This window comes from Mytilus trossulus, chromosome 4, assembly GCF_036588685.1.
Source record: "Mytilus trossulus isolate FHL-02 chromosome 4, PNRI_Mtr1.1.1.hap1, whole genome shotgun sequence".
In the NCBI taxonomy this organism is placed as follows: Eukaryota; Metazoa; Mollusca; class Bivalvia; order Mytilida; family Mytilidae; genus Mytilus; species Mytilus trossulus.
The window spans coordinates 82,329,507-82,355,558 of record NC_086376.1 but is presented as its reverse complement, the minus strand read 5'-3'; the positions used below and the strand labels follow the sequence as shown (position 1 = coordinate 82,355,558).

At 29.6% G+C, this 26,052-nt stretch overlaps 2 protein-coding genes across 2 annotated transcripts in view; one reads left to right on the top strand and one right to left on the bottom strand.

The window, feature by feature from the left end:
* Nucleotides 1-26,052, bottom strand: part of LOC134716125 (myb-like protein X) — a 75,416-nt gene that overhangs the window by 21,582 nt on the left and 27,782 nt on the right. The gene's annotated exons all lie outside the window — the stretch shown is intronic.
* Nucleotides 19,843-26,052, top strand: part of LOC134716854 (hexokinase-1-like) — a 62,213-nt gene continuing 56,003 nt past the window's right edge. Inside the window, exon 1 of the mRNA XM_063579865.1 lies at nucleotides 19,843-20,281. Within this exon, the coding sequence (XP_063435935.1) occupies nucleotides 20,051-20,281 (231 nt within the window). The 5' untranslated portion in view covers nucleotides 19,843-20,050. The remainder of the gene's footprint in view (nucleotides 20,282-26,052) is intronic.

Below are 26,052 nucleotides of genomic sequence, written 5' to 3'. Positions count from 1 at the left end.
GGTCCCGTTTTCAAATTGGTCTACATTAAGGTCCAAAGGGTCCAAAATTAAACTTAGTTTGATTTTAACAAAAATTGAAACCTTGGGGTTCTTTGATATGCTGAATCTAAAAATGTACTTAGATTTTTGATTATTGGCCCAGTTTTCAAGTTGGCCCAAATCGAGGTCCAAAATTAAACATTGTTTGATTTCATCAAAAATTGAATAATTGGGGTTCTTTGATATGCCAAATCTAACTGTGTATGTAGATTCTTAATTTTTGGCCCAGTTTTAAAATTGGTCTAAATTAAAGTGCAAAGGGTCCAAAATTAAACTAAGTTTGATTTTAACAAAAATTAAATTCTTGGGCCTCTTTGATATGCTGAATCTAAACATGTACTTAGATTTTTGATTATGGGCCCAGTTTTCAAGTTGGTCCAAATCAGGATCTAAAATTATTATATTAAGTATTGTGCAATAGCAAGTCTTTTCAATTGCACAGTATTGTGCAATGGCAAGAAATATCTAATTTCACAATATTGTGAAATAGCAAATTTTTTTTTAATTAAGAGTTATCTTTCTTTGTCCAGTATAGTAAGCAAGAAATATCTGCAAGAATTTTTTTTAATTGGAGTTATCTTTCTTGGTCCAGAATCAACTTAAATCTTTGTTATATACAATATACAATGTATATTCACTTTTTACTACCAACTGATAAATTTAAATAATCTTTACCATTCAGTGATAACAAGCAGTTTTTTTACATCTTAATATTTTATGATGTATTTAAATGAGTAGTTATTGTTGCAAACTCCATTAGAATATTTTAATTGAAATTAGTTTTGGAATAAGGGAAAGGGGGATGTGAATAAAAAATTGGGTTCAATTTTTCTCATTTGAAATTTCATAAATAAAAAGAAAATTTCTTAAAACATTTTTTTGAGAGGATTAATATTCAACAGCATAGTGAATTGCTCTAAGAGAAAACAAAAATTTTATGTTCATTTGAATACATTCATTCTGTGTCAGAAACCTATGCTGTGTCAACTATTTAATCACAATCCAAATTTAGAGCGGAATCCAGCTTGAATGTTGTGTCCATACTTGCCCCAACCGTTCAGGGTTCAACCTCTGCGGTCGTATAAAGCTACGCCCTGCGGAGCATCTGGTTCAATTTTGTTGTTTTTCTTGTTACCTGACAGGCAGAAAATACATATATGTATCTTCATGTAGTATATACAATGTTAATCAACTTCAGTCTATTTTCCATCATGTAATTATGCACATACATTGTATGTGTATGCAAAAGTACTAAAAATGCAGTTACAAAATGTATGTAAACTGAACGGCAATTTTGTATTAGTATTGTTAAGGAATTTGTTTTTTAAATCACAAACTTACTAGTTTTAATATTTGTATTATTGCATTTGCATCAAAATCATTAATTTAAAAAAAAGAAATGATCATCAGTTCCCTTCTCACTATAATACATGTTGAGCAAAGAAATTGCATCATGGTCTGTAATAATGCATGTAACTTGGTTTCATTTTCATCATCCATAAATTCCAGATCCTTGTGTAATTTACCAAAAAATATTGTAGCTTTCTTGTGCCTTAATAGTGTGCATGTACATGTACATGCTATTGTAATTGACTTATAATCAGATAGTTATGATCAATTATTAGGTGCAACTAACTCACTGTGTCTAAACCACACCGGCAGAATTTGATCGGACTCGATGGTAACTAACGTCCGGCACAATGACGGAACATCAATAGACAGAAGAAAGATAGGTTTCTCCTTATTTTCTTATTTTTTTAATGATATCGAAGAATATATATACATATACAACTATTTTCTATTGTGAGATGCAATATTTTCTACAACCGTTCTATATTAACGGAGAAATAAGTCAAAATGCATGTCAAAATGACGAATTGAGTGAACCTTGCCTCGAAATTGTTTAATTTCTCTTTAAATTGTTCACATTGTACGGAAAGAAAGGTACGGGAAGAAAGATACTGACACAGAGATTGCAAAACTAGTCATTATGAGCATCTCAATACTTGTATTTATGTGTTTGGAACGAAAGAAATGGGTCATGTCAAATAAAAATACACCGGTTTCGTCATTGTTGTTTACTACACAACACCCGGTTTCGTCTATATATATCACCCGGTTTTTTATATTTGTTTAAAACCAACAATTTATGAAAAGCAACGTTAACACGGATCTGAACATTGTCTTTCGAAAGAATTTAAATATATATGTATTATAAAGTAAACTTGGAGTGATTATATTTATTTACATAGGTAATTATAGTACTACACATTTTCCTAATGAAAGTCGTATCCGTAATTTCACTGATCTTCAAACTAATTTCAAATGGAATATAAATACTCAATTGCAAACACTGATATCTAATTATTTTTTTAACATTAACATTATGATATTTTTTTTATATAGGTTTTGAGATACATCGCAGTATGTGACCCCCTTTCTTTTTTTTTTACAAAGAAAACCTAATTAACGCTTAAAAAAAAAATTTAAAACATCACCTTAAAGTATGCAGAAGTTAAGATTTATATTACTAAGAAGTGTGTAAAGTTTGATGCAATAATGATTAACCATTTTGAGATATGGCGCGACATGTTAAAAAAAACACACTCCTGTTTTACTTACAAAGTTCTGTAACTCAAAAAGATTTAGTTTGATTTTCACTAAAAGGTTTACAAATCGTTTGACCATTCCAAGAAATAACTTTGTTAAGTTTCATGAAAACTAGATAAGCTGTTCTCAAGTTACGGTGCGACATGTTTACGCTGGACAGAAAGATAGACGGATAGCTAGACGGACGGACGGACGGACGGACGGACGGACGGACGGACGGACGGACGGACGGACCGAATGACTGATAGATGAAGGAACGGACGGATGGAAGGACGGATGGACAGACGGGTGTATACAATAATACGTCCTGTCAAAATTGGGATGGGCGTGTAAAAACGCAAAGAAATGAAAAAATAAATCGTAATTAAAGTCAATAAGTTTTACTGATTAGGATATTGGCCAAGTCGATTTATTTGTATATTTGTCTGCCTTTTCATTTTCCTATATAACTTTTATATATATTTGAGAAAAATGTATAGAAATCGATAAAAAAGAACTTGATTTTCGGCATTTATTATAATAATAAACATAATCCAACTCACATAATCCGATTTCCCGGGTGTCCCTGTTTTCTCATTTCTTACAATATTTTAATTCGTTATACACTTTATAAGATAAGTGGCGAATCTAGATGACGTATAGGTCGCACGCCCCGACCCCACCTTCGGTTGCCAAAACTATATTGATTCCTGTATTTAATAACGATTTTGTAAAGCAAAAAATAATCAAAATATTGTTCGACTCGCTACGCTCGGCGGTATGTACAAGTTGTTCGAAATACGCCCACTTTGAAATAAACTGAATCCCTCTGTCCGTATATATTGTCAAAATATATTGACCAACGTCAGTGTACGATCATCATAACACAATGTCGACAGTACAGACTCGTTTTTTTTAATAATGTTAACAAAATAATTATTATTGAATTTTATCGATGACCTGAGACTATTATACTAATTTGTACATAGCAGTATAGTTACAATTAGTGATAAATAATTTTTTTTTAATGCATGGTAGTTGTAATCCTACATTCTATGTCGATTATGCATGCATATAAATTTGTCTTATCATCAACGTTTATCCTTAAGAAGATTTATTTTTAACGATGGTAGAAAAGATTACATACATGGAATGATTAAATTACTTATAAAGGTGTCCATTCTTTTGTGTGAGAAAATCACATATCAATTGTGTGTTTCGATTTTTAAGACCGTAAACTTTAATTTCAAGTTTAAACATGTTCAACATATTTTCCCATAACTCATATAGAAAACGCATATTTAAAGAGCTTTAATCTCAATATGCTGTTAAAAAAGTTCGGAATGCAAAGTAAAATTAAAATATTTGAGTTCTATAAGAGTAGGAATTTGCTTATTATTTATTTGAATCTGAGACTCATATAAATAATAAGCCGCTGTCCGATGAACGAACTTGTTTTCGAACGACCCACAACACTCCTTTTGAACTCTGAAATTAAATAATCAATTATAATGTAATGCGATTATGATTTTTTTTATTTGACCAAACCGGGTTATGCATTTTGAAATATATGACAAAACCGGGTTGTATACATTGACGAAACCGGCCAGTTCCATTTTGACATGACCCATTTCTTTCGTTCCATACACAGAGTTACAATTATTGAGATGCTCATAATAACTAAATTTGCAATCTCCGTGTCAATATCTTTCTTCCCGTACCTTTCTTTCCGTACAATGTGAACAATTTAAAGAGAAATTAAACAATTTCGAGGCAAGGTTCACTCAATTCGTCATTTTGACATGCATTTTGACTTATTTCTCCGTTAATATAGAACGGTTGTAGAAAATATTGCAACTCACAATAGAAAATAGTTGTATATGTATATATATTCTTCGATATCATTAAAAAAATAAGAAAATAAGGAGAAACCTATCTTTCTTCTGTCTATTGATGTTCAGTCATTGTGCCGGACGTTAGATACCATCGAGTCCGATCAAATTCTGCCGGTGTGGTTTAGACACAGTGTAACTGATCAACTGGTAAAATATTTTAGCAGATTGCTCAAGTGAAATGTTGTTAGTATGAAGTGAGTGCTTTAAAATAAAAAGTTATACTTACCATCCAGATCCAGTCAGTTGATACCTTTGTCAATCATTTCTAACACAAATAATATCATACTATAGTATGAGTCACTGAATAAAATGGTCTAATTTTAAAATGGAAACTTCTATCATAAATAAATATTATAAATGATTAGTTCAAAACATTGTTTTGTAGGTGTATATTTTATAGCTTTGTCTTCTAAGATGAAGTTATTGTGCAATTGTGATTCGAATAACATTTTGTATACAAATTACTGATCTGCTGGCAATAAAGGGAAATAATTTACATTACAAATAATCAGCAAAATTTTGTTCTGTCTGACAAATATCAAATTTCCCCATTTAATTTGTTTGTAACATTATTTCTGTTATTATTTAACTTTTATCCTCTGTTCTAAAACGAAAGATGAAACTTATTTAATGATGAAAGACGATTAACAGCTGTTTTGCAAAATGTTGAATTGTTCAAAGTATAAGGGATTGTCTACCAAGGAGCACAAGATATCTTATAAGCAGTATTTTGCAAAACCTTTCTAATTTGTGTTCTACATGCCCTTCAACTTCATACTAATTTTGCATTTCATTTTTTTTTATGAATCTTTTGTAGGCAAAATCATAAGCCTCGTATCATTGATTAAATTTTATGTGTACATTTAAACTCAATATAAATTATTTCCCTTTAATGACAGCAGATCAGTAATTTGTATAGAAAATGTTATTCGAATCTCAATTGCACAATAACTTCATCTTAGAAGACAAAGCTATTAAATATACACCTACAAAACAATGTTTTGAACTATTCATTTATAATACTTATTTTTGATAGAAGTTTCCATGTCAAAATTATACCATTTTATTCAGTGACTCATACTATAGTAGGATATTATTTGTGTTAGAAATTATTGACAAAGGTATCAACTGACTGGATCTGATGGTAAGTATAACATTTTATTTTACAGCACTCACTTCATACTAACAACATTTCACTTGAGCAATCTGCTAAAATATTTTACCAGTTGATCAGTTAGTTGGAGTAGAAATCTGACTGCAATTTGGTAACCTGTTTTGGTCTTTGCAAATGTGATACCCCAAAGGTCACTGGATAAGCACTGTAACTTGCCAATACATCAAGGGGTATTTTGACATCTCAGAAATGAATTAAGTCATTTAAATTAAACATAATTAAATAAAGAAATTAAAAATTATTTTTTTTACTTTGAAAATATTAAAAAGTGTGCTTGTCACAATATTGAAAATAAGTTTTAGTACAAACAATGTATATAATGTCTAAATATTAGAAATAGTTTGCTAATTAGATAAAATACATGTTATAGTGGCATTGCCCCTGGACAATTTAATCTGATTAATTGCTGTTTGTATTTACAGCTGTTAATTTTTATTTCTACAATCCTTTTGTGTATACTCATTTGACAAAATGATTGTAAGCAGTGATTTTAAATTCTAAATGATTTTTCACAGTGACACATTTTTGTTTTTTTTGTTTAATAAGGTGATGAATTACTTAAGAATCTATTTAGTCAAAAACTGAACAACACTAATATATGATCCTCACATTTTTTTTTAAATTATAACAATATTAAAAAAAAATTCTGTAAGTCAAATGAATAATATAAAAACTTCAAAAAAATTACAGACTTCATATATTAAAAAAGGATGTGATATCAATATTTGAAGAATAAATATAATTTTACAATTTATATTATTTAACACAAATCCTTATCTTTAACACCATAAAAGTACATGTAATTGAAATGTAATTCAAAAGTAATTGAGCATTACATGCTTTTTTCAATGTAATTAATTAAATTACCATTACTTGTAATTAAAAAAAATGCCCAATTACACATTACATGCAATTACATGGAAAATTGTAATGCATTACACTTAATTACCATTACATTTTCAATTACCCCATCCCTGGTACATGTGTATGCAATTGTATTAAAGAACTGCAGTTATGCATACATGTATATGTAATAGTACTAAATAACTACAGTTATGCATACATGTATATGTAATAGTACTTAAAAAATTCAGTTATGCATACATGTGTATGCAATTGTATTAAAGAAATGCAGTCATGTTTACATGTTTTTGTAATAGTACTAAAGAACTGCAGTTATGCATACATGTATATGCAATAGTACTAAATAACTGCAGGTACATGTATACAAACATGTATCTGCAATAGAACTAAAGAACTGCAGTTATGCATACATATTTATGTAATAGTACTTAAGACACTTCAGTTATGCATACATGTATCTGCAATAGTCTAAAAGAACTACAGTTATGCATACATGTTTATGCAATAGTACTAAAGAACAACAGTCATGCATACATGTATTTGCAATAGTACTAATGAACTGCAGTTATGCATACATGTATCTACAATATATCTAAAGAACTGCAGTTATGCATACATGTTTATGTCATAGTACTAAAGAAACTGCAGTTATGCATACATGAGTTTGCAATTGTTCTAAAGAACTGCAGTTATGCATACATGCAATTATGCATATATGAATATGCAATAGAACTTAAGAACTGCAGTTATGTATACATGCTGATGTAATAGTTCTAAAAAACTGCAGTTATGTCTACATATATATGTAATAGAACTCAAGAACTGCAGTTATGCATACAAGTATCTGCAATTGTACATAAGAACTGCAGTTATGCATACATTTTTTGTACATGTATATGAAATAGAACTAAAGAACTGCAGTTATGGATACATGTTTATGCAATAGTACTAAAGAACTGCAGTTATTCATACATATATATGTAATAGAACTCAAGAACTGCACTAATGCATACATGTTTATGCAATAGTACGTAAGAACTGCAGTTATTCATACATGTTAATGTAATAGTACAAAAGAAATGCAGTTATACATACATATGTCTGCAATAGTACTGAAGAACTGCAGTTATGCATACATGTTTATGTAATATTACTAAAGAACTGCATGTATACAAACATGTATCTGCAATAGAACTAAAGAACTGCAGTTATGCATACATATTTATGTAATAGTACTTAAGACACTTCAGTTATGCATACATGTATCTGCAATAGTCTAAAAGAACTACAGTTATGCATACATGTTTATGCAATAGTACTAAAGAACAACAGTCATGCATACATGTATTTGCAATAGTACTAATGAACTGCAGTTATGCATACATGTATCTACAATATATCTAAAGAACTGCAGTTATGCATACATGTTTATGTCATAGTACTAAAGAAACTGCAGTTATGCATACATGAGTTTGCAATTGTTCTAAAGAACTGCAGTTATGCATACATGCAATTATGCATATATGAATATGCAATAGAACTTAAGAACTGCAGTTATGTATACATGCTGATGTAATAGTTCTAAAAAACTGCAGTTATGTCTACATATATATGTAATAGAACTCAAGAACTGCAGTTATGCATACAAGTATCTGCAATTGTACATAAGAACTGCAGTTATGCATACATTTTTTGTACATGTATATGAAATAGAACTAAAGAACTGCAGTTATGGATACATGTTTATGCAATAGTACTAAAGAACTGCAGTTATTCATACATATATATGTAATAGAACTCAAGAACTGCACTAATGCATACATGTTTATGCAATAGTACGTAAGAACTGCAGTTATTCATACATGTTAATGTAATAGTACAAAAGAAATGCAGTTATACATACATATGTCTGCAATAGTACTGAAGAACTGCAGTTATGCATACATGTTTATGTAATATTACTAAAGAACTGCATTTATACATACATGCATCTGCAATAGAACTAAAGAACTGCAGTTATGCATACATGTTTATGTATTAGTACTAAAGAAACTGCAGTTATGCATACACATATTTGCAATATAACTAAAGAAATGCAGTTATGCATACATGTGTATGCAATAGTACTAAAGAACTGCAGTTATGTATACATGTGTATGCAATAGAAGTAAAGAACTGCAGTAATGCATACCTATTTATGTTAAAGTAATAAAGAACTGCAGTTATAAATACATGTATCTGCAATAGAACTAAAGAACTGCAGTTATGCATACATGTTTAAGCTATGCATACATGTATATGTAGTAGAACTCAAGAACTGCGGTTATGCATACATGTATATGTAATAGTTCTAAAAATTGCAGTTATGCATACATGTTTATGTGATAGTACTAAAGAACTGAAGTTATACATAGATATAGGAAGATGTGGTGTGAGTGCCAATGAGACAACTCTCCATCCAAATAACAATTTAAAAAGTAAACCATTATAGGTTAAAGTACGGCCTTCAACAAGGAGCCTTGGCTCACACCGAACAACAAGCTATAAATGTATCTGCAATAGAACTAAAGAACTGCAGTTATGCATACATGTTTAAGCTATGCATACATGAATATGTAATACAACTCAAGAACTGCAGTTATGCATACATGTATATGTAATAGTCCTAAAAACTGCAGTAATGCATAGTACTAAAGAAACTGCAGTTATGCATAAATGTATCTTTAATAGTACTAATGAACTGCAGTTATGCATACATGTATCACAATATAACTAAAGAACTGTAGGTATGCATACATGTTTATGTAATAGTACTAAAGAAACTGCAGTTATGCATACATGAGTTTGCAATTGTTCTAAAGAACTGCAGTTATGTGTACATGCAATTATGCATATATGAATATGCAATAGAACTTAAGAACTGCAGTTATGTATACATGCTTATGTAATAGTTCTAAAAAACTGCAGTTATGTCTACATATATATGTAATAGAACTCAAGAACTGCAGTTATGCATACATGTATCTGCAATTGTACATAAGAACTGCAGTTATGCATACATTTTTTGTACATGTATATGAAATAGAACTAAAGAACTGCAGTTATGCATACATGTTAATGCAATAGTACTAAAGAACTGCAGTTATGCATACATATATATGTTATAGAACTCAAAAACTGCAGTAATGCTTACATGTTTATACAATAGTATGTAAGAACTGCAGTTATGCATACATGTTAATGTAATAGTACAAAAGAAATGCAGTTATACATACATGTGTCTGCAATAGTACTGAAGAACTGCAGTTATGCATACATGTTAATGTAATAGTACAAAAGAAATGCAGTTATACATACATGTGTCTGCAATAGTACTGAAGAACTGCAGTTATGCATACATGTTTATGTAATATTACTAAAGAACTGCATTTATACATACATGCATCTGCAATAGAATTAAAGAACTGCAGTTGTTTATGTATTAGTACTAAAGAAACTGCAGTTATGCATACACGTATTTGCAATATAACTAAAGAAATGCAGTTATGCATACATGTGTATGCAATAGTACTAAAGAACTGCAGTTATGTATACATGTGTATGCAATAGAAGTAAAGAACTGCAGTAATGCATACCTATTTATGTTAAAGTAATAAAGAACTGCAGTTATAAATACATGTATCTGCAATAGAACTAAAGAACTGCAGTTATGCATACATGTTTAAGCTATGCATACATGTTTAAGCTATGCATACATGTATATGTAGTAGAACTCACGAACTGCGGTTATGCATACATGTATATGTAATAGTTCTAAAAACTACAGTTATGCATACATGTTTATGTGATAGTACTAAAGAACTGAAGTTATACATAGATATAGGAAGATGTGGTGTGAGTGCCAATGAGACAACTCTTCATCCAAATAACAATTTAAAACGTAAACCATTATAGGTTAAAGTACGACCTTCAACATGGAGCCTTGGCTCACACCAAACAACAAGCTATAAATGTATCTGCAATAGAACTAAAGAACTGCAGTTATGCATACATGTTTAAGCTATGCATACATGTATATGTTATACAACTCAAGAACTGCAGTTATGCATACATGTATATGTAATAGTCCTAAAAACTGCAGTTATGCATAGTACTAAAGAAACTGCAGTTATGCATAAATGTATCTTCAATAGTACTAAAGAACTGCAGTTATGCATACATGTTTATGTAATAGTACTAAAGAACTGCAGTTATGCATACATGTATCTTCAATAGTACTAAAGAACTACAGTTATGCATACATGTACATGCATTTACAATTATACTGATACTTCAGTGGTGCATACATGTGTATGTAATTGTACTAAAGAACTGCAGTTATGCATACATATAATGCAATAGCACTAAAGAACTGCATTTATGTATACATTCATATGCAATAGTACTAAAGAACTGCAGCAATCCAACTACATGTATATGCAGTAGTACTAAAGAAATGCAGTTATGTATATATTTATATGCAATAGTACTAAAGCACTGTATTAATCCAACTACATGTATATGCAATAGTACTACTTCTAAAGAATTGCAGTTGTGCATACATGTATATATGCAATAGTAAGAAAGAACTGCAATTAAGCATATTTTTATACTAGTATTCAAAATACTAAAGAAGTGCAATCATGCATACATTTGTACTAGTATGCAAATTACTAAAGAAGTTCAGTCATGCATACATTTATACTAGTATGCAAAATACTTAAGAAGTACAGTCATAAATACATTTAAACTAGTATGCAAAATACTAAAGAAGTGCAGTCATGCATACATATTTCTACCCCATATACCTCCATGGAATAACTAACATATGATTTGAAAATATGCTTACAGCTTCTCCAATCTTTCCACAGCTGATTTTGAAATCTTCAAAATGTTTTTCTTCTAATTTTAAGCAAGTTAAAGAGATGGTGAGTATTTTTTCACATTCATTCCTAAGTTTTTCAGTGACAGTGTAATACAGTGGCACAAACTGTGCATAATCACATACTGACATAGCCAGTAAATAATTTTAACACAATACATTGCCTTTGCTTCTTTAATAAGTTTGAATAAAAGAGGTGGTTAGTGTTTTATTTTGAAATATTTTTCATGCATATTTCTTTATTAATTATAATTTTAAAAGATAAAAGTGTAAACATTTATGTTTATTTGTTACTTATTGATATAACATTACAATTTTCCCTCTGTTAATCAACTTCATAGGCCAATATTGCATTACATATATTCATAATGATAGTATAAACATAAGATGTGCAGCTAGTCATGTTTTCTTTTTAAATGCCAAGTATAGGACTTGGATTGCCATTTATAACATTAATGTTTTAACAATGCAGAACGAAAACAGATAAAATCTTTATAACATTATACATACGAGTCATATTTGTATGTCTGCTTAAAGCTTTATGTATTATATGCACTTTATAAGAACATGCCAATCTTATTGTTTACATGAAGACAGTATCTTTTTTAATGTTTGGAAGACATTTATACACAAGATTTATTATAACTAGGTCAAACGGTTAAGTTAGATTTTGGCTGTAATGTCATAATATTAAAGGCATATTTTGTTCATTTAAATTATACCATCATTGGAAAAGTATTTATTGAAAAAATATGCATTTATATATACCTGGAGGGGTTAACTTTTGAAGGTATGTTATGGTTTTGATGACATCACTGGTACCCTTCTTAAGTTAGTTTGAAAACTTAAATTGGTACATTCCTTGTCCCTGTTCTCGATGAGAAAATATACAGCAGATTTTTATATGTACTAATTGAACCTGTATGATGGAAAGAATTCTGACAGACTATCCAATCCTAATCATATCCATGGTGTGAACCCAAACTACTCCTTAAGTTAAGAGATAAAAGGTCAAAGTTTGAAATGCCAGCTTTTTAATTGGTTTTTTTTCAAATTGAAAGTTTTAGTATGTACAGAAACTCTTGGTTATTGAGTAATAATTTAGCAATACATTTTTGTCAAGTCTGTGACTTTTGTTGTAAAAGTGAGACATATTGACCCTACATTCTGTCGTCTGCAGCAGCATCCACAAATATTCATTCTTTGGTCAATTGTTTTGAAATTTTACTAACTTTCTTTAACTACATTTGTATTATGGATTTCTACCAAACTTGGACAGAAGCTTGTTTATGATCAAAAGATAGTATCAAGAAGTAATTTTTTTTTTAAATCCTGTGTTTCCATATTTTACTTATAAATGGACTTAGTTTTTTTGCCAGTTAACATTGATGACATTCACTCTGTGGTTAAAGTTAAAAAAAAAGATAATTTCCTAAACTATTTTGGATTTGTACCAGACTTGGATAGAAGGTTGTTTATGATCAAAAGCTAGTATCCAGAAGGAAGTTAAAAGTAAAAGAAATCCTATTTTTACGTACACTATATATTACTTATAAATTGACTTTCTCTTCCAGTTAACACTACATACATTCTGTAGTAAAAGTTTTTAAAGTTTTATTAGATTCATAAACCATTTCTTTAACTATAGGTCTATTATGTGTATTCCCCTGTCATTTTAACTATAAAAAAAACATAAACAAAAGCAAAAAGTAGGTGAGACACTGGATTCCCCGGAACCCATACAATTTTTTTCTTCCAGAAACCTGAAATGATACATGAATTCTGAATATAATGAATTTCAGAGCATGACTAAAAATCTTGGAATATGATCAAATGTAAAATAAAATTGTTATATAGACTAATGAAATGCCCAGCAAAATGGAATACAATGTACTAGTATTCATTTTACATCCAAGAAATGGGGGACAACTCTGATGTTCTCAATTAGATTTGTGTACATGGGAGATAACTCTAAATAACTTAAGATGTTCATAATGGGGAAGTAACTCTGTCTGACTTACAGTTTCAATTGAAAAACAACTGCATGACTTTGCCCAAGTGACTTTAACCTTGAAACTACATTGATTAATTGAAGTTTTTATAAAGATATGTATGAATAATTGTACTTATCATGATAAGGTAGCATAAAATAATGTAAATAAAAAAGCATTTGGACAGAATTGTCAACAAAAAGGTACAGAAAGGTACAGAAGTTAAAAGTTCAATTAGTAGTACCTTTTGTCTCAATTTAGGTCATCTGGACCAGTACCAAATAGGTAAATAGACATTTTCAATGCAAATTGGCTTAAAATCAATAAAAATGTTACATGAAAGGTTCCGAATATATAAATCTTTGCCAATGTCTATTGTTTCTTATAGAACTCTGTGGCAGTGTTCCAATGCACTTATTCCAGTTTCAAAACATGTAAATATTTAAGTCCATGTTTGATTACAAGAATTAAACAGTACTGATATAGGTGATTATACGCTGGCTGAAGATATTCTGTCACTCTGCCATTTATGATTTACCATGGACGTAAATTATAATAATTGTGACTAATTATCATAAGTCAAAAACTAATTAACATCAGAGAGAATAGAAGTTGTTTTGTATGTATTAAGCATCATTCATAAAGACAGTTGATGGTGAATATAGGTGTTTATTAAAAACGAGATTTTTGTCATGATTTCAAACTGTACATGTTGATATGTATTTTGTTTGTTTACATTTTTCATATTTAAATAAAATTGATGACATTGATGTTATATATATCTGTGTTTGGTTTAGAATTTGTCTTGCAAAAAGATTATAGACTCAGTGCAAATCATGAAATGTACTTTACATGAATAAATTAAAATATGAAATTATGTAAAGGCAACCCAAAATCTTGTCATTAAAAAAAGATACACACCCTGTTGTCTTCAAAGAAGAAAACAAACCTAAACCTACATATATATTACAGTTGAAATAAGTAATATTATTCTAAAAAAATATAAAACTACCGGGCAAATAAAATGAATTTCTCTTAAGTTTTGAAATATTTTGATTTGTGTCCACTAAATTTAAATAGAAGTGTTTAATAAATATTGTTAATTACTGAAGATTTTGTCATTTTGCCAATTTTACTTACTGTTTGAAGCAAATATATATTAATATGTAAGCTCATTATAACTATTTAACATAATAAGAATGATATGCAGTGTTTTTTAACATCTTTTAATTAAGAATGTAAAATTTCTATAATCCTGTATGAATGTATGTTTATAATAGGATTATTACATTGTTGTCAACTTGTTTGCCATATTCGGTTAGCTTTGTTTTGTTTACATGTAATGCATGTTTTGATTCACATTGGTTCATGTAGAATGATTATTGACATTCCACATGTATTTTTGAAACCTACACAGATATTTATTGCTGGCATATTACTTTTAATGTCTGCGCAATATTATTTTTGTCTACATGTAGGTTGATCATGAAATATTTGCCACAAGATATTATGTAAACATTAAATTATCCTGGAAAATCATATAAAAATGCAGTTTCAAAAATTAAATATGAGTCATAAATTTTAAACCCTAACATGTATGTACTAACTCTCAGTGCAGTGAACTTTTCCAAGTTAGCTCCTAATCCATGATATTTTCAAAATTTGACATATAGATTTTTAACTGGATTTTTGTGACAAAAATGTCGGTTATTGATTTGGGGATGAACGGCGGGCGGCGGGGCAAAAATGTTAGTTATTGATTTGGGGATGTACGCTGGGCGGTCGGGTGGCCCAGCAGGCGGCAATTAAATGTAGTCCGTGCATTAACTCATGAACCGTTCAACCAAAGCTTTTAAAATTTTAATATGTTGTTACTGACAATTAAATTCAATATTGACGATTTTGACTTTTACCGTTCAGGAGTTATGGTTCTTGAAAGATTGAAAAATGGAGTTTCCAGTTGTGTCCGTGCATTTACCCCATGAACTCTTCTATCAAAGCTTCCTAAATTTTAATATATTGTTACTGATGACAAAATGGAGATCAAGTCTAAAGATGACTATTTGACTTTTACCGTTCAGGAGTTATGATTGAAAAATGGTGTTTCCAGTCGTGTCTGTGCAGTTTCTCATGAACCATTCAACCAAAGCTTTTGAAATTTTTATACGCGCGTCAAAATTTTGACGGGACATATTATGGTATACAAATGTCCGGTGTCTGTCCGTCGCACCCTAACTTGAGAACGACTTATCCAAATTTCAGGAAACTTAACATAGTTGTTTCTTATGATGGTCAAATGATCTGTATACTTTTTGGTGAAAATAAGATTAAAACTTTTTGAGTGACGGCACTTTGTAACTAAAACGGGTTGTGTTTTTTTTCACATGTCGCACCGTATCTCAAAAACAATTCTTGATTATGGCTTAAAACTTCAAACATTTCTCAGTTATATTAATCTTAATATCTGTATACTTTTTGGTGATGATTCAAAATTTTATTTTTGAGTTATTGAGTATTTTGTAAAAAAGGGGGAGGTTTTTTTTACATGTCGCACCATATCTCAAAAACGATTTATGACTATTGCTTAAAACTTTACACATGTCTTTGTTATATTAATCTAAAGATCTGTATACTTTTTAGTGATGATTTAAAACTTTATTTTGGAGTTATTGAGTATTTTGTTAAACAGGGGAGGTTTTTTGTCTCGCCTTGACGGAGTCAAAAAGCAAGACATAGGTATGCTGTTTCCAGCGTCGGCGACGGCGTCAACAATGTATTAGTTTGTGATTAGCTCAGTTTTATGGGGAACCACTAGTGGTATGTCAATGATAATTGGTATGCAGATGTATTACCATTGCCACATCTCATTGCCATGGAGATTATTTGGCTCCGCCCCCTCAGTCATGGTCTATTGACTTTGAATGGTTTCTTACTTTACATGTATTAGTTTGTGATTAGGTCAGTTTATGGAGATCCACTTGTGGTACGTCAATGATAATTGGTATGCAAATGTATTACCATTGCCACATCTTATTGCCATGAAGATTTTTTGGCTCCGCCCCTCAGTCATGGTCTATTTACTTTGAATGGTTTGCTTACTTTACATGTATTACTTTTTGATTAGGTCAGTTTATGGAGATCCACTTGTGGTACATCAATGATAATTGGTATGCAGATGTATTAGCATTGTCACATCTCGTTGCCATGGAGATTATTTGGCTCCGCCCCCTCAGTCATTGTTTATTGACTTTGATTGGTTTACTTGCATTAATATTACATGTATTAGTTTGTGATAAGGTCAATTTATGGGGATCCACTTGTGGTAGGTCATTGATATTTGGTTTGCAATTGTATTAGCATTAATTGGCACAATTCATTGCCTAAATTACAAAAAGGCGAGACATATCTCTGTGATAACAGTTTATTTTACATGTCGCGCCGTATCTCAAAATTAATTTATGATTATTGCTTAAAACTTTACACACTTCTTTGTTATATTAATCTAAAGATCTGTAAACTTTTTGGTTTTGATTCAAAATTTTATTTTAGTGTTATTTAGTTTTTTGTTAAAAAAAAAACAGGGTTGAGGGTTTCACATGTCCCGCTGTGTCTCAAAAACAATGTATGGTTATTGCTTAAAACTTTCTCAGAAACTATTTATGATTATTGCATAAAACTTCCACACAAGATGTGGGGCATATCATGCGCTCATGGCACAGCTGTTTATTATATGTTGTTACTGATGACAAAATAGAGGTCAAGTTCAATAATGACGATTTTGACTTTTACCGTTCAGGAGTTATGGTTCTTGAAAGATTGTAAAATGGCGTTTCCATTCACGTTGATGCATTTACTCATGAACCATTCAATCTAAGCTTTTCAGACTACAAAATAGAGGTCAAATTTGAAATGACGATTTTCACTTTCACCATTCATCAGTAATGGTTCATGTGATATTGCCAGGACACAAATAAATGTTAGTAAATCCGGTTTGCTGTCGTTGTGACAGCCTCTTGTTTGTCATGCCCCATGATGCTGCAAAAATCAAAACAGGTATGTTGTATCTGCTAGCAGCAGTGGTGGCAGCATCAACAATATATTAGTTTGTGATCAGGTCTAAGTTAATGTGAACCACTACCAATGACTATAGCTAGTGATAGTTTAATGATATTTGGTATGCAGCATGTTTGTAAAGTTTTATTCTGATGAAATGTTTTGATAATTTCACTATGACCAATCTGAATAATCTTTTCAGAAAATCTCTATTGATATTTTTAAAATCAAAACCAATATCAAAAGGTTTAATGTTTTCACAATGCTCTTTTCTTTGGCGCTGATATCAATCAAAGATAAAATGTACACAAGGCAATATTTTTCCTATTTAATTGAAAAATTTGGGAAAAATAATTCCCTCGCAAAAAAAGTTCCTTCTCCAAAGTGCAATATGAAAGTAAGAAGTTAGATTATTGAAATCAAACTGAGGAAGATTGATGCAATCACAGACAGTCAATAAACTACTTTAAATTTATATATTTAAAAAAAATTAAAAATTCTAGCTTTGTTATCAGTTAAAAAGGCATAATCTAAACTCTGCAGCACTGTAGACCAGCTGAACATATATATTTTGATATGGGAGATATTGACAGTCAGCAAAAATATGTTTTCCTGAAGAAAAAAAAACACTTCCGCTATATAGTACACTTATTTGAGGTTTCTGTTTTGTTGGGTTTTTGTTTTTTGCGATGTTTAAATGTTTCATGTTTCTTTGTCACAATTAGTATTAGAAAAATAGAAAAACACTTGAGCTAGGTCATTTTCTTTTCCTCAAACTAATCCATTTTTAGGACAAAATGAAAAAAAGGACATATTCATGTACACAGACGTGACATTTATCTTAATACATTCAAATATTTGACACATTTGAAAGAAGCTATCAGAATCTCTTTTTGTACTTTTTATGAAAGCTTGAAAAAGAAAAAGCATCCTAACTTTTGATGATAGATTATTCCAGTTTTTATCAATAAGTAATTTTTGCATCAAGCAATCTCATTTTAGAAAAAAATACTATTTTGCCATTATGTTGTTTGACCTTGCATTTACTTCATTAATTGGCCTTAATCTTTTTACAAGGTTCATACTTTTGCTTGACCAAGTGTTTTTCTTTTCTTAGAAGTAGTTTGTTTTTCTTTACAGAATATATAAGTGTATGTTTTTTTGTTGCTCCTTATCTTATTTTGATGACCTGTTCTTTTCATGATTCAGTTTTTTTAGTTTTACCTATTTCTATCTGTGATATAAAAGGAAATATACCTTATGACTCAATGTATTTTAAAATGTCTTTGCAAATTTAAAACCTTGACTTTGAACTAGGTTATGGCAGGAATTAATGACTACCTGGTCCATTGCCCTGCCCTTCACAGCTTGAATAGGATAATTTATTACCAGATAAATGATATACTGTTGAACTTTCTTTATATGACATTAGATATCATACAAAAAGTTTTATTAGGTGATACCCTCTAAAACAGATAAAACTAATTGAAAATGGGTATTCAGATGTATTCAAGTTTCATCTTTCTTAAATATTATACATTCACCTTAACCTTTATATTATATGTCATGAAAAAAAAGATGAAACTAAATGAAAATTATTCCAATGAAACCAGGTTTTGTCTTTCTTAAATAAATGTTATGCAATTGCTTTTCTTTTTTTGTGTTATTGTCACATGGAAATTTAGAAGACCTTAGTGCACTTAAAATAGCTAAAAATTTGCATTTGGGTGAAACATTGATTGTTCTAAATCTGTAGAGTGGTGAGCAGTGCCCTTCTCTGTTTTTAGATCTAGAGAAATGTTACTGGTATTTTTTTGCACTAAACTTAAAAAGCAATATTTGATACATTATAAATGCATTTTTATTTTAGGGGTCCATTTGAATATTTATGAATACCATATGCAAAAGCCCAAATGCTGAATTAGTTGAGATTCTTATCTGAAAAATATTGAATATGCTTTTAATAATCTGTTGTAAAATTCAAGAAGTTTTATATAAATTTTTATCAAAGCCTGCTTTTAAAATGAAAAGAAGGATTTCTATAGACTTAATAAGTCTTAAATTTTCATAACAGATCAATATGGGAAAATGTGATTTAAGTCATGTCCACAAACGTATTCTTGTAAAAATATTTATTTATTTCTGTTTTACTGTAAATGTCAAAGGTCATAATTGATCAACCAATTAAAGTTTTAAATCTCCACTTAAGTACCTTAATAATAAAGTTCATTTATATAACATCCAGGATGTAAAAAAGGTATGAGCATTAGTGTGTGACGTAGTTGAACAGGAGTATAAATAGTCTTGATAGACTGTGTTCAATATTCATTCATATGTAAACAGTTGAAGACTAACTAACTAAGGAGAAGATTTTTTTTCACAAATTTAAAAAGAAAAACATAAAGGAAAAATTCCTGTGACTAATCAGTATATTGATTAGAAGGTTTAAGAACTGTGTGGTTTAATTGTTATAACAGACTTTAAGTTTTTGACGTGTATTGAAGTTTAAAAGACTTTGTGAAATATGGCTGCAGAATATGAAAATTTTGAAGAAGGGTCTATGATGAATAGGCAAGCGGAGGCTGAAAAGGGAGATGGTGGGGTCATTGGTTTAAAGCCCGAACTTGAAATGCCTGATGGTAATATTCTTTCCAAGGAAAAAATGGTTCAGGCTGCCAAGCAGATGTTACAGCCAGAATTTCAGGCCGTTTTGCAGGCTATGCTGAAACATATGCCTCACAATAAGGATTATCTGGTAAGACTGTTTTAGATTTTTGTCAGGAGCAAAGAAATACCTAGTTACTTATTTATAGCGTGCTTTTTTTTTTCTTTTTTTTTCCCAATATAAAGTTAACTTTATTTATGATAATGTTTTAACATTAAATTGGCATTTTGTTCAAATTTAAGAGGTTATTAAAAGTATTCTTTTGAAATTTTATGTCTTTTTAAAAGTTTTGAAATTTTTCCTTCTGAAATTTTGTTTTCTCTATTTACCTTAACATGGAAAACTGTTATTAACTTTATGTTTCCTTGTGAAGGATGATTCATAGCAAACTCCAGCATAGACTGAACATATTTATTATGAAATATTATGCATAGTTAAATCTTGTAAGCAGATTTTCCATTATATTACAAGAAATTATCAATATTTTAACAAAGTACGTGATCTTAACAATGTATTAACAATAAGATGTTTCTGGTAACATATGTAGTCATATTGATCTATTGATGACCTTGATGGAGGAGTGTCATCATCCTTGTTTTGATTGGCCAATAAAGGAGGAGTGTCAGTGTTCCTTCAGAATTATAGAATGTATGGTTAGAAAATGTTTGTAATGTTATCCTGTTTAAAAACATACCACATTTAAAAGTAAAAATCAATAATTTATTAGAAAAATGAATACATGTTGTGATCAATACAGTGGAAATCACTATTATTGAAAGGCATTTTAATTCTTTTCAGTCTATGTTTGCTAGATGAATAAGAGAAATTGTAAATATTTTAATATGTAACGTCAGTAGCATTTGCAAAATTACCTAGAACTCTTAAGTTCTTCAAAGTTTAGTGATTTTAAGAAAATTAGTAGCCCAATTCTTTTTGAGTTATGTTTTGAATTTGATTGGCTGATATGGTGTCATGACCTCAAGTTTATAAATGATGCAATACAAAATATTTAGATATTTTTACTTAAAATGATATTTAAGGTAGGAACTTTTTTCTTAAGTTTCTTGTTATTTGTTTTGTGCACAAACTGTTGAATAGAATGATTTCAAATCGTATGCTTTTTATGAATTGAAACTGATCATTCACTGATTAGTTTTAAATAATTGATTAGTATCAGGAAATATTATTATAGTTGTTGAATAATAATATAGGTTCCCATAATTTTGTCCAAAATATATTATTTTCATATGAACAAAGAGACATGTTTTTTTCTGTTGTTGCTGTTTTGGCTCTGCTAAATCTTAACTTTAACTTAATTTATGAGTAACATTGACATCCCTTGGAAAATTTTCATGTGGAAAACTAAACTGAGTTTATCATGATGTACAGTATAAACACGTACTGTCCCATGTTAATTGGGACTCACTATTATACCTAACAGTATTATAGTCCCAGATGTTTATTAAAAGATATTGTGTTTTCAAACAGTCTTTACTTTATGAAAAAGGTTGTTACAGATTCCAATTCCAATAGCCTAATATAGATCTCTATACTTTGCATTTAAGGAATGTGGTGGAATGATTCGAAGAAATTTATTGGACCTCAGTTCATGTATTGTTTGTAAGAAAGTTTACACTTGTTTGTACTTCCCTGTTAGCATATAAAAAAAATCATATGACTGTTACTCACTTCCCGATATAGACATATCTTTTGAAAAATAATTGATATAAAAAAAAAATGTATTGATGCCTTGATAAAATACATTTAATACTAGGTATTTTGCAACTTTTGCTGTTAGTTTGAGGAAATATCTGTAAACATTAAATTTAATTATTATAAAGCATCTGCAAAAAATGAAAATAGTTATATCTGACAGTGTAATGTAGGTCACTGCTACCAGATGTGCAGTATTTTTCATTTGGTGCTCAGCTTAAAAGCCTTTGATCTAGTAATTGAACTTTCGCAAAGAAATATGTCACTGTCACTGTGACTTTCAGATTTTATGTATCACTTGTTTAAAAAAAAAATTCTATATATCTCTATCTTTATTTAAATAGAAATATTTGTGTAGTGGATACCAGGACTAAAATATATCAGATACAATATTGTCAATGAAATCATGGCATCTTTCCCCAACACTTGTGAATTTAGATGGAATCCAAGTGCATTTTATGCAAGTTTTCTTACCAATTTATTTATTTTTGTTTAAATAATTTTGACAAAATAAAAGAGTTTAAATAGTGCATACTATTAATACTTATAACATACATGTATGCATGTAGGATGCATGCATATAGAGGAATTTAGATCTAATCTGCATAAAACTAGTGTTAAATTTAAACCCAAATGATAATATCTAAGATTTTTCGAAGAAAAAGAAATTTAAGAATACATCATTCATTTGACTACCTGTATGTAAGTATATTCCAGTTATTTGCATTTAACCCTTCTAAGCTAAAAAAAATAACTTAGAGATAGCCAGATGGACTTTAACAAAGATAAAATAGGACTGTTACACATCTTAATTTTTTTAAGATATATAAATAAAAATGTACATGAAATAAGTGCGTTGTCTGGATTCCGAAATATTTTTACGCATTAGGAAAGATCTTTGAAGATTTGTTTTATGGTCAACTTGAATGTATGATAATTGTGAATTAGAGTGTTCTTTGGGTCTAGATGTTATGGATATAAATGCATTCTGTAGATGGGTTTGTCCCATTCATCCGGATCAGGTATGCACAATTTTCTTTTTTTTTAAATTCCTAAATTTTGACCTTCATATTTAGCTATCTTATTCAAGATGACTTTCATTTTGCAATAACAAGGATGATTTTATTTTTATGTACACCTTATTTGATAAGAGAGAATTATTTATCAGAATTATAGGATGATAATGCAAAATTCATACAGGATGATATACAATGATTGAAATCTTCTATCTTAAGTCCTGAATAAAATAGTAAATTTATGACATTGGTGCAAAATGCCATTTTTGGCTTGTTAGAGCTTGATATACCCCTACAGATCATTGGATTTCACCAATTTCCACCTTGAATGAGCAGGCCTAGGGGGTGTCACAAAATAGGCATTTTTTTTTAGAAAGTCCCCTGTACCTTGCCAACTGTTATAAGGGATACATTTGCATCATTTGATTGGTGTGTCATTGTCATGGATTCCTGTTTTAAACTTTACCCTACAAAACCTTTACAGTAAAATTCTAACTGACAAAATAAGAATCAGTTCAATTGAAAATCAGATTCATTTTAAATTAAACAAAAAACTTTGAAATGTAATTTTCAATCTTCCTATGGACCTTGGTGGCCCAGTAGTCTTAAGTAGTCACAGTTTAAACTACTGTATCACTCAAGCCTGTCAATACTGAGGTTGTGAGTTTGAATCCCAAACAGTCCAGATGCACTAGATTCAAACCTCAATTGACTCATCTTCGCTAGCCAAGGGTTATGATCCACTCCCCTCCTTTCCACTTATAGGAGGGGAGGGGATCGTAACCCTTGGCTAGCAAAGATGCAATTGACAAATTCTACAATTTTGGCCAATTGAGGATCTCTTATTTAGCATTCCATTCATTGATTAGCATTGGAAATTAGGACTTTCAATGCAATTTTCACACTTTTTAGTGAATCATAAAAAAGTTTTAATCCAGGACTTCCTGAAGAAAGAAATATTATGAATTATAATTTTACAGTTACTTAAAAAACAAATATATGTTATTGAATTATAAAATTTGTAAAAAAAAATACATAAAACTTTGTCCTGAATATTTTCATCAAATTTTAAGCTACAGGTACATCTATATCCCTTTATACAGTAGGTGACTTTAATAAACACACAGGAAATGACTTGCAGACAGGATCTTTGATATTTTATTATAAATGCATTATTGAAATTTCATGTCTTATGTTGTAAAAATGGAATTTAAAATCAGGAACTAAAAACAAGTTTTGGTAAACACTCAAACTCTATTGGTTATATATAAACATTGAGAAGGGCCCATTAAGAATTAAGATAAAATAGGTTCAGACAGTGTAAGGACCCATTTTATAGGTGACTAGTGAATTTTGATTGCATCAGCTTTTCCTTACCTTTATTTGCATACAAAGTAAACATGTTTAGAGTATCTTTCAGGTCAAAGCAAATAGATGATCTAGAATGTAGTTTGTTTTGATATTTGTTAAGTAGAAAAGTTTTTGAAAATGGTTAAAACAGAAAAAAATGGAGAATTATTATATTGATTAGACTGGAATCCAACAAAACTATAAAGCCAAATATTTGGATGCAATTATTCTGAGCAGAAAGAAATAATATATTTGATTCATCAGTTTGAATTCTTCAACATGTCTGTAGAATAGATAATTAATCATGGAAAATTTATGTTTTGATTTGTGGAATTTAAGAAATGCACAAATTTATTCCTCAACAAACTGTATAAGAAAATCTTTTCTGGTAAAATTCACATTGCATCAATATAGCAACATACATTGCTTTGCTAAAAGCATAAAACTAAAAACATAAAACTCAAATTAAAATGCAGACATCATTCTAAAATTTGTCGGCTAATTTTTAAAATCCGAACTAGCGGCAACTTTTTGTTTATTTTGTTTCACAGAAATTTCAGAAAATATCTTAAAATATTCAGATGGGACTCAGTTTTACTCAATGCCATTTTTTTTAAGAGAAATTTGAATTTTTTTTTTTTATTTGAAAATTTATAAACCTTATAAATAATAATGATCAAAGAAGTGCCATGTTTTTTAATGTCATTTGTCTGGCAATGCATCAAATATTAATTTATCAGGGGTCATGTATAACTGTTATATATATTTCTTTTATGCAGGTGCCTAGAATTATGAATATGATAATGAGCTTATAATAATTAGTTATGAAACATAACCTACTTGGCAAATAGCCCATGCTTTACATTGCAATTGTTGAAATGAACTTTAAATCAACTGTCTGGTAAAATTCCAAATAATGTTTTTGTTTTATTTTATTTTTTTTATTCTTATGCCAATTTTAAATCATCATTTAATCTTAAATTATCAATTACAATCAAAATAAACCTTGCAAACCGTTATATATATATATTAACACCTAGACTGACATAGTTGAAATTAAGCCAATAAACCATAAAAGAAGTAAACATTGAATTGACAATAACATTGATAAGTACATTATGATTAGTAAACAGATGAAGGGCAATAACTCTTGTTTCTGATTTATTGTTTATCGTTGTATCCAGTTGCAAATATTTTAATCATACTTAGAACTTAATTTTTGAACTGCAATATTTCATATGAAACGTCTGTATGCGTAATGGGTAGCTATTAAAAAGGGAATTTTAAATTAATTGAATGATAATAGAAAAATATTTTTGAATATATATATATAAATAGCATCAAATCTGGATTTTGGAGTAGAAAAAAATATATCTCTAAAGTGAAGATATGATTACATAACTTCTGCAGATTTTAAGAAGGTACTTAATAACAATAATAACATTTTCAAGTTGGATTTATTCACAAAATGTTTTTGGAACCCTTTTGGACCTGCGCAGATAAACTTGAATAAAATGTAAACAATTGCTGGAGAACATAAAAATCCTTTGAAATTTACCTATGATCTCTTGTTAATTAATTCTAGTAAGTTCAATTATTTTCATGCTTTTTTTACATTTTCACATGAAGAAAGTCATGTTTATATTTAAAAATAAATCAATATGCCCTTGGATGACATTGAGAGCTGTTGGAATGCTTGTAATTATTGATTCGATTGCCAGGCTTTGGGAGGTTTCCAGAAATTCTCGAATTATCGATTTAAAGGTGGTCAATTAGTTTATA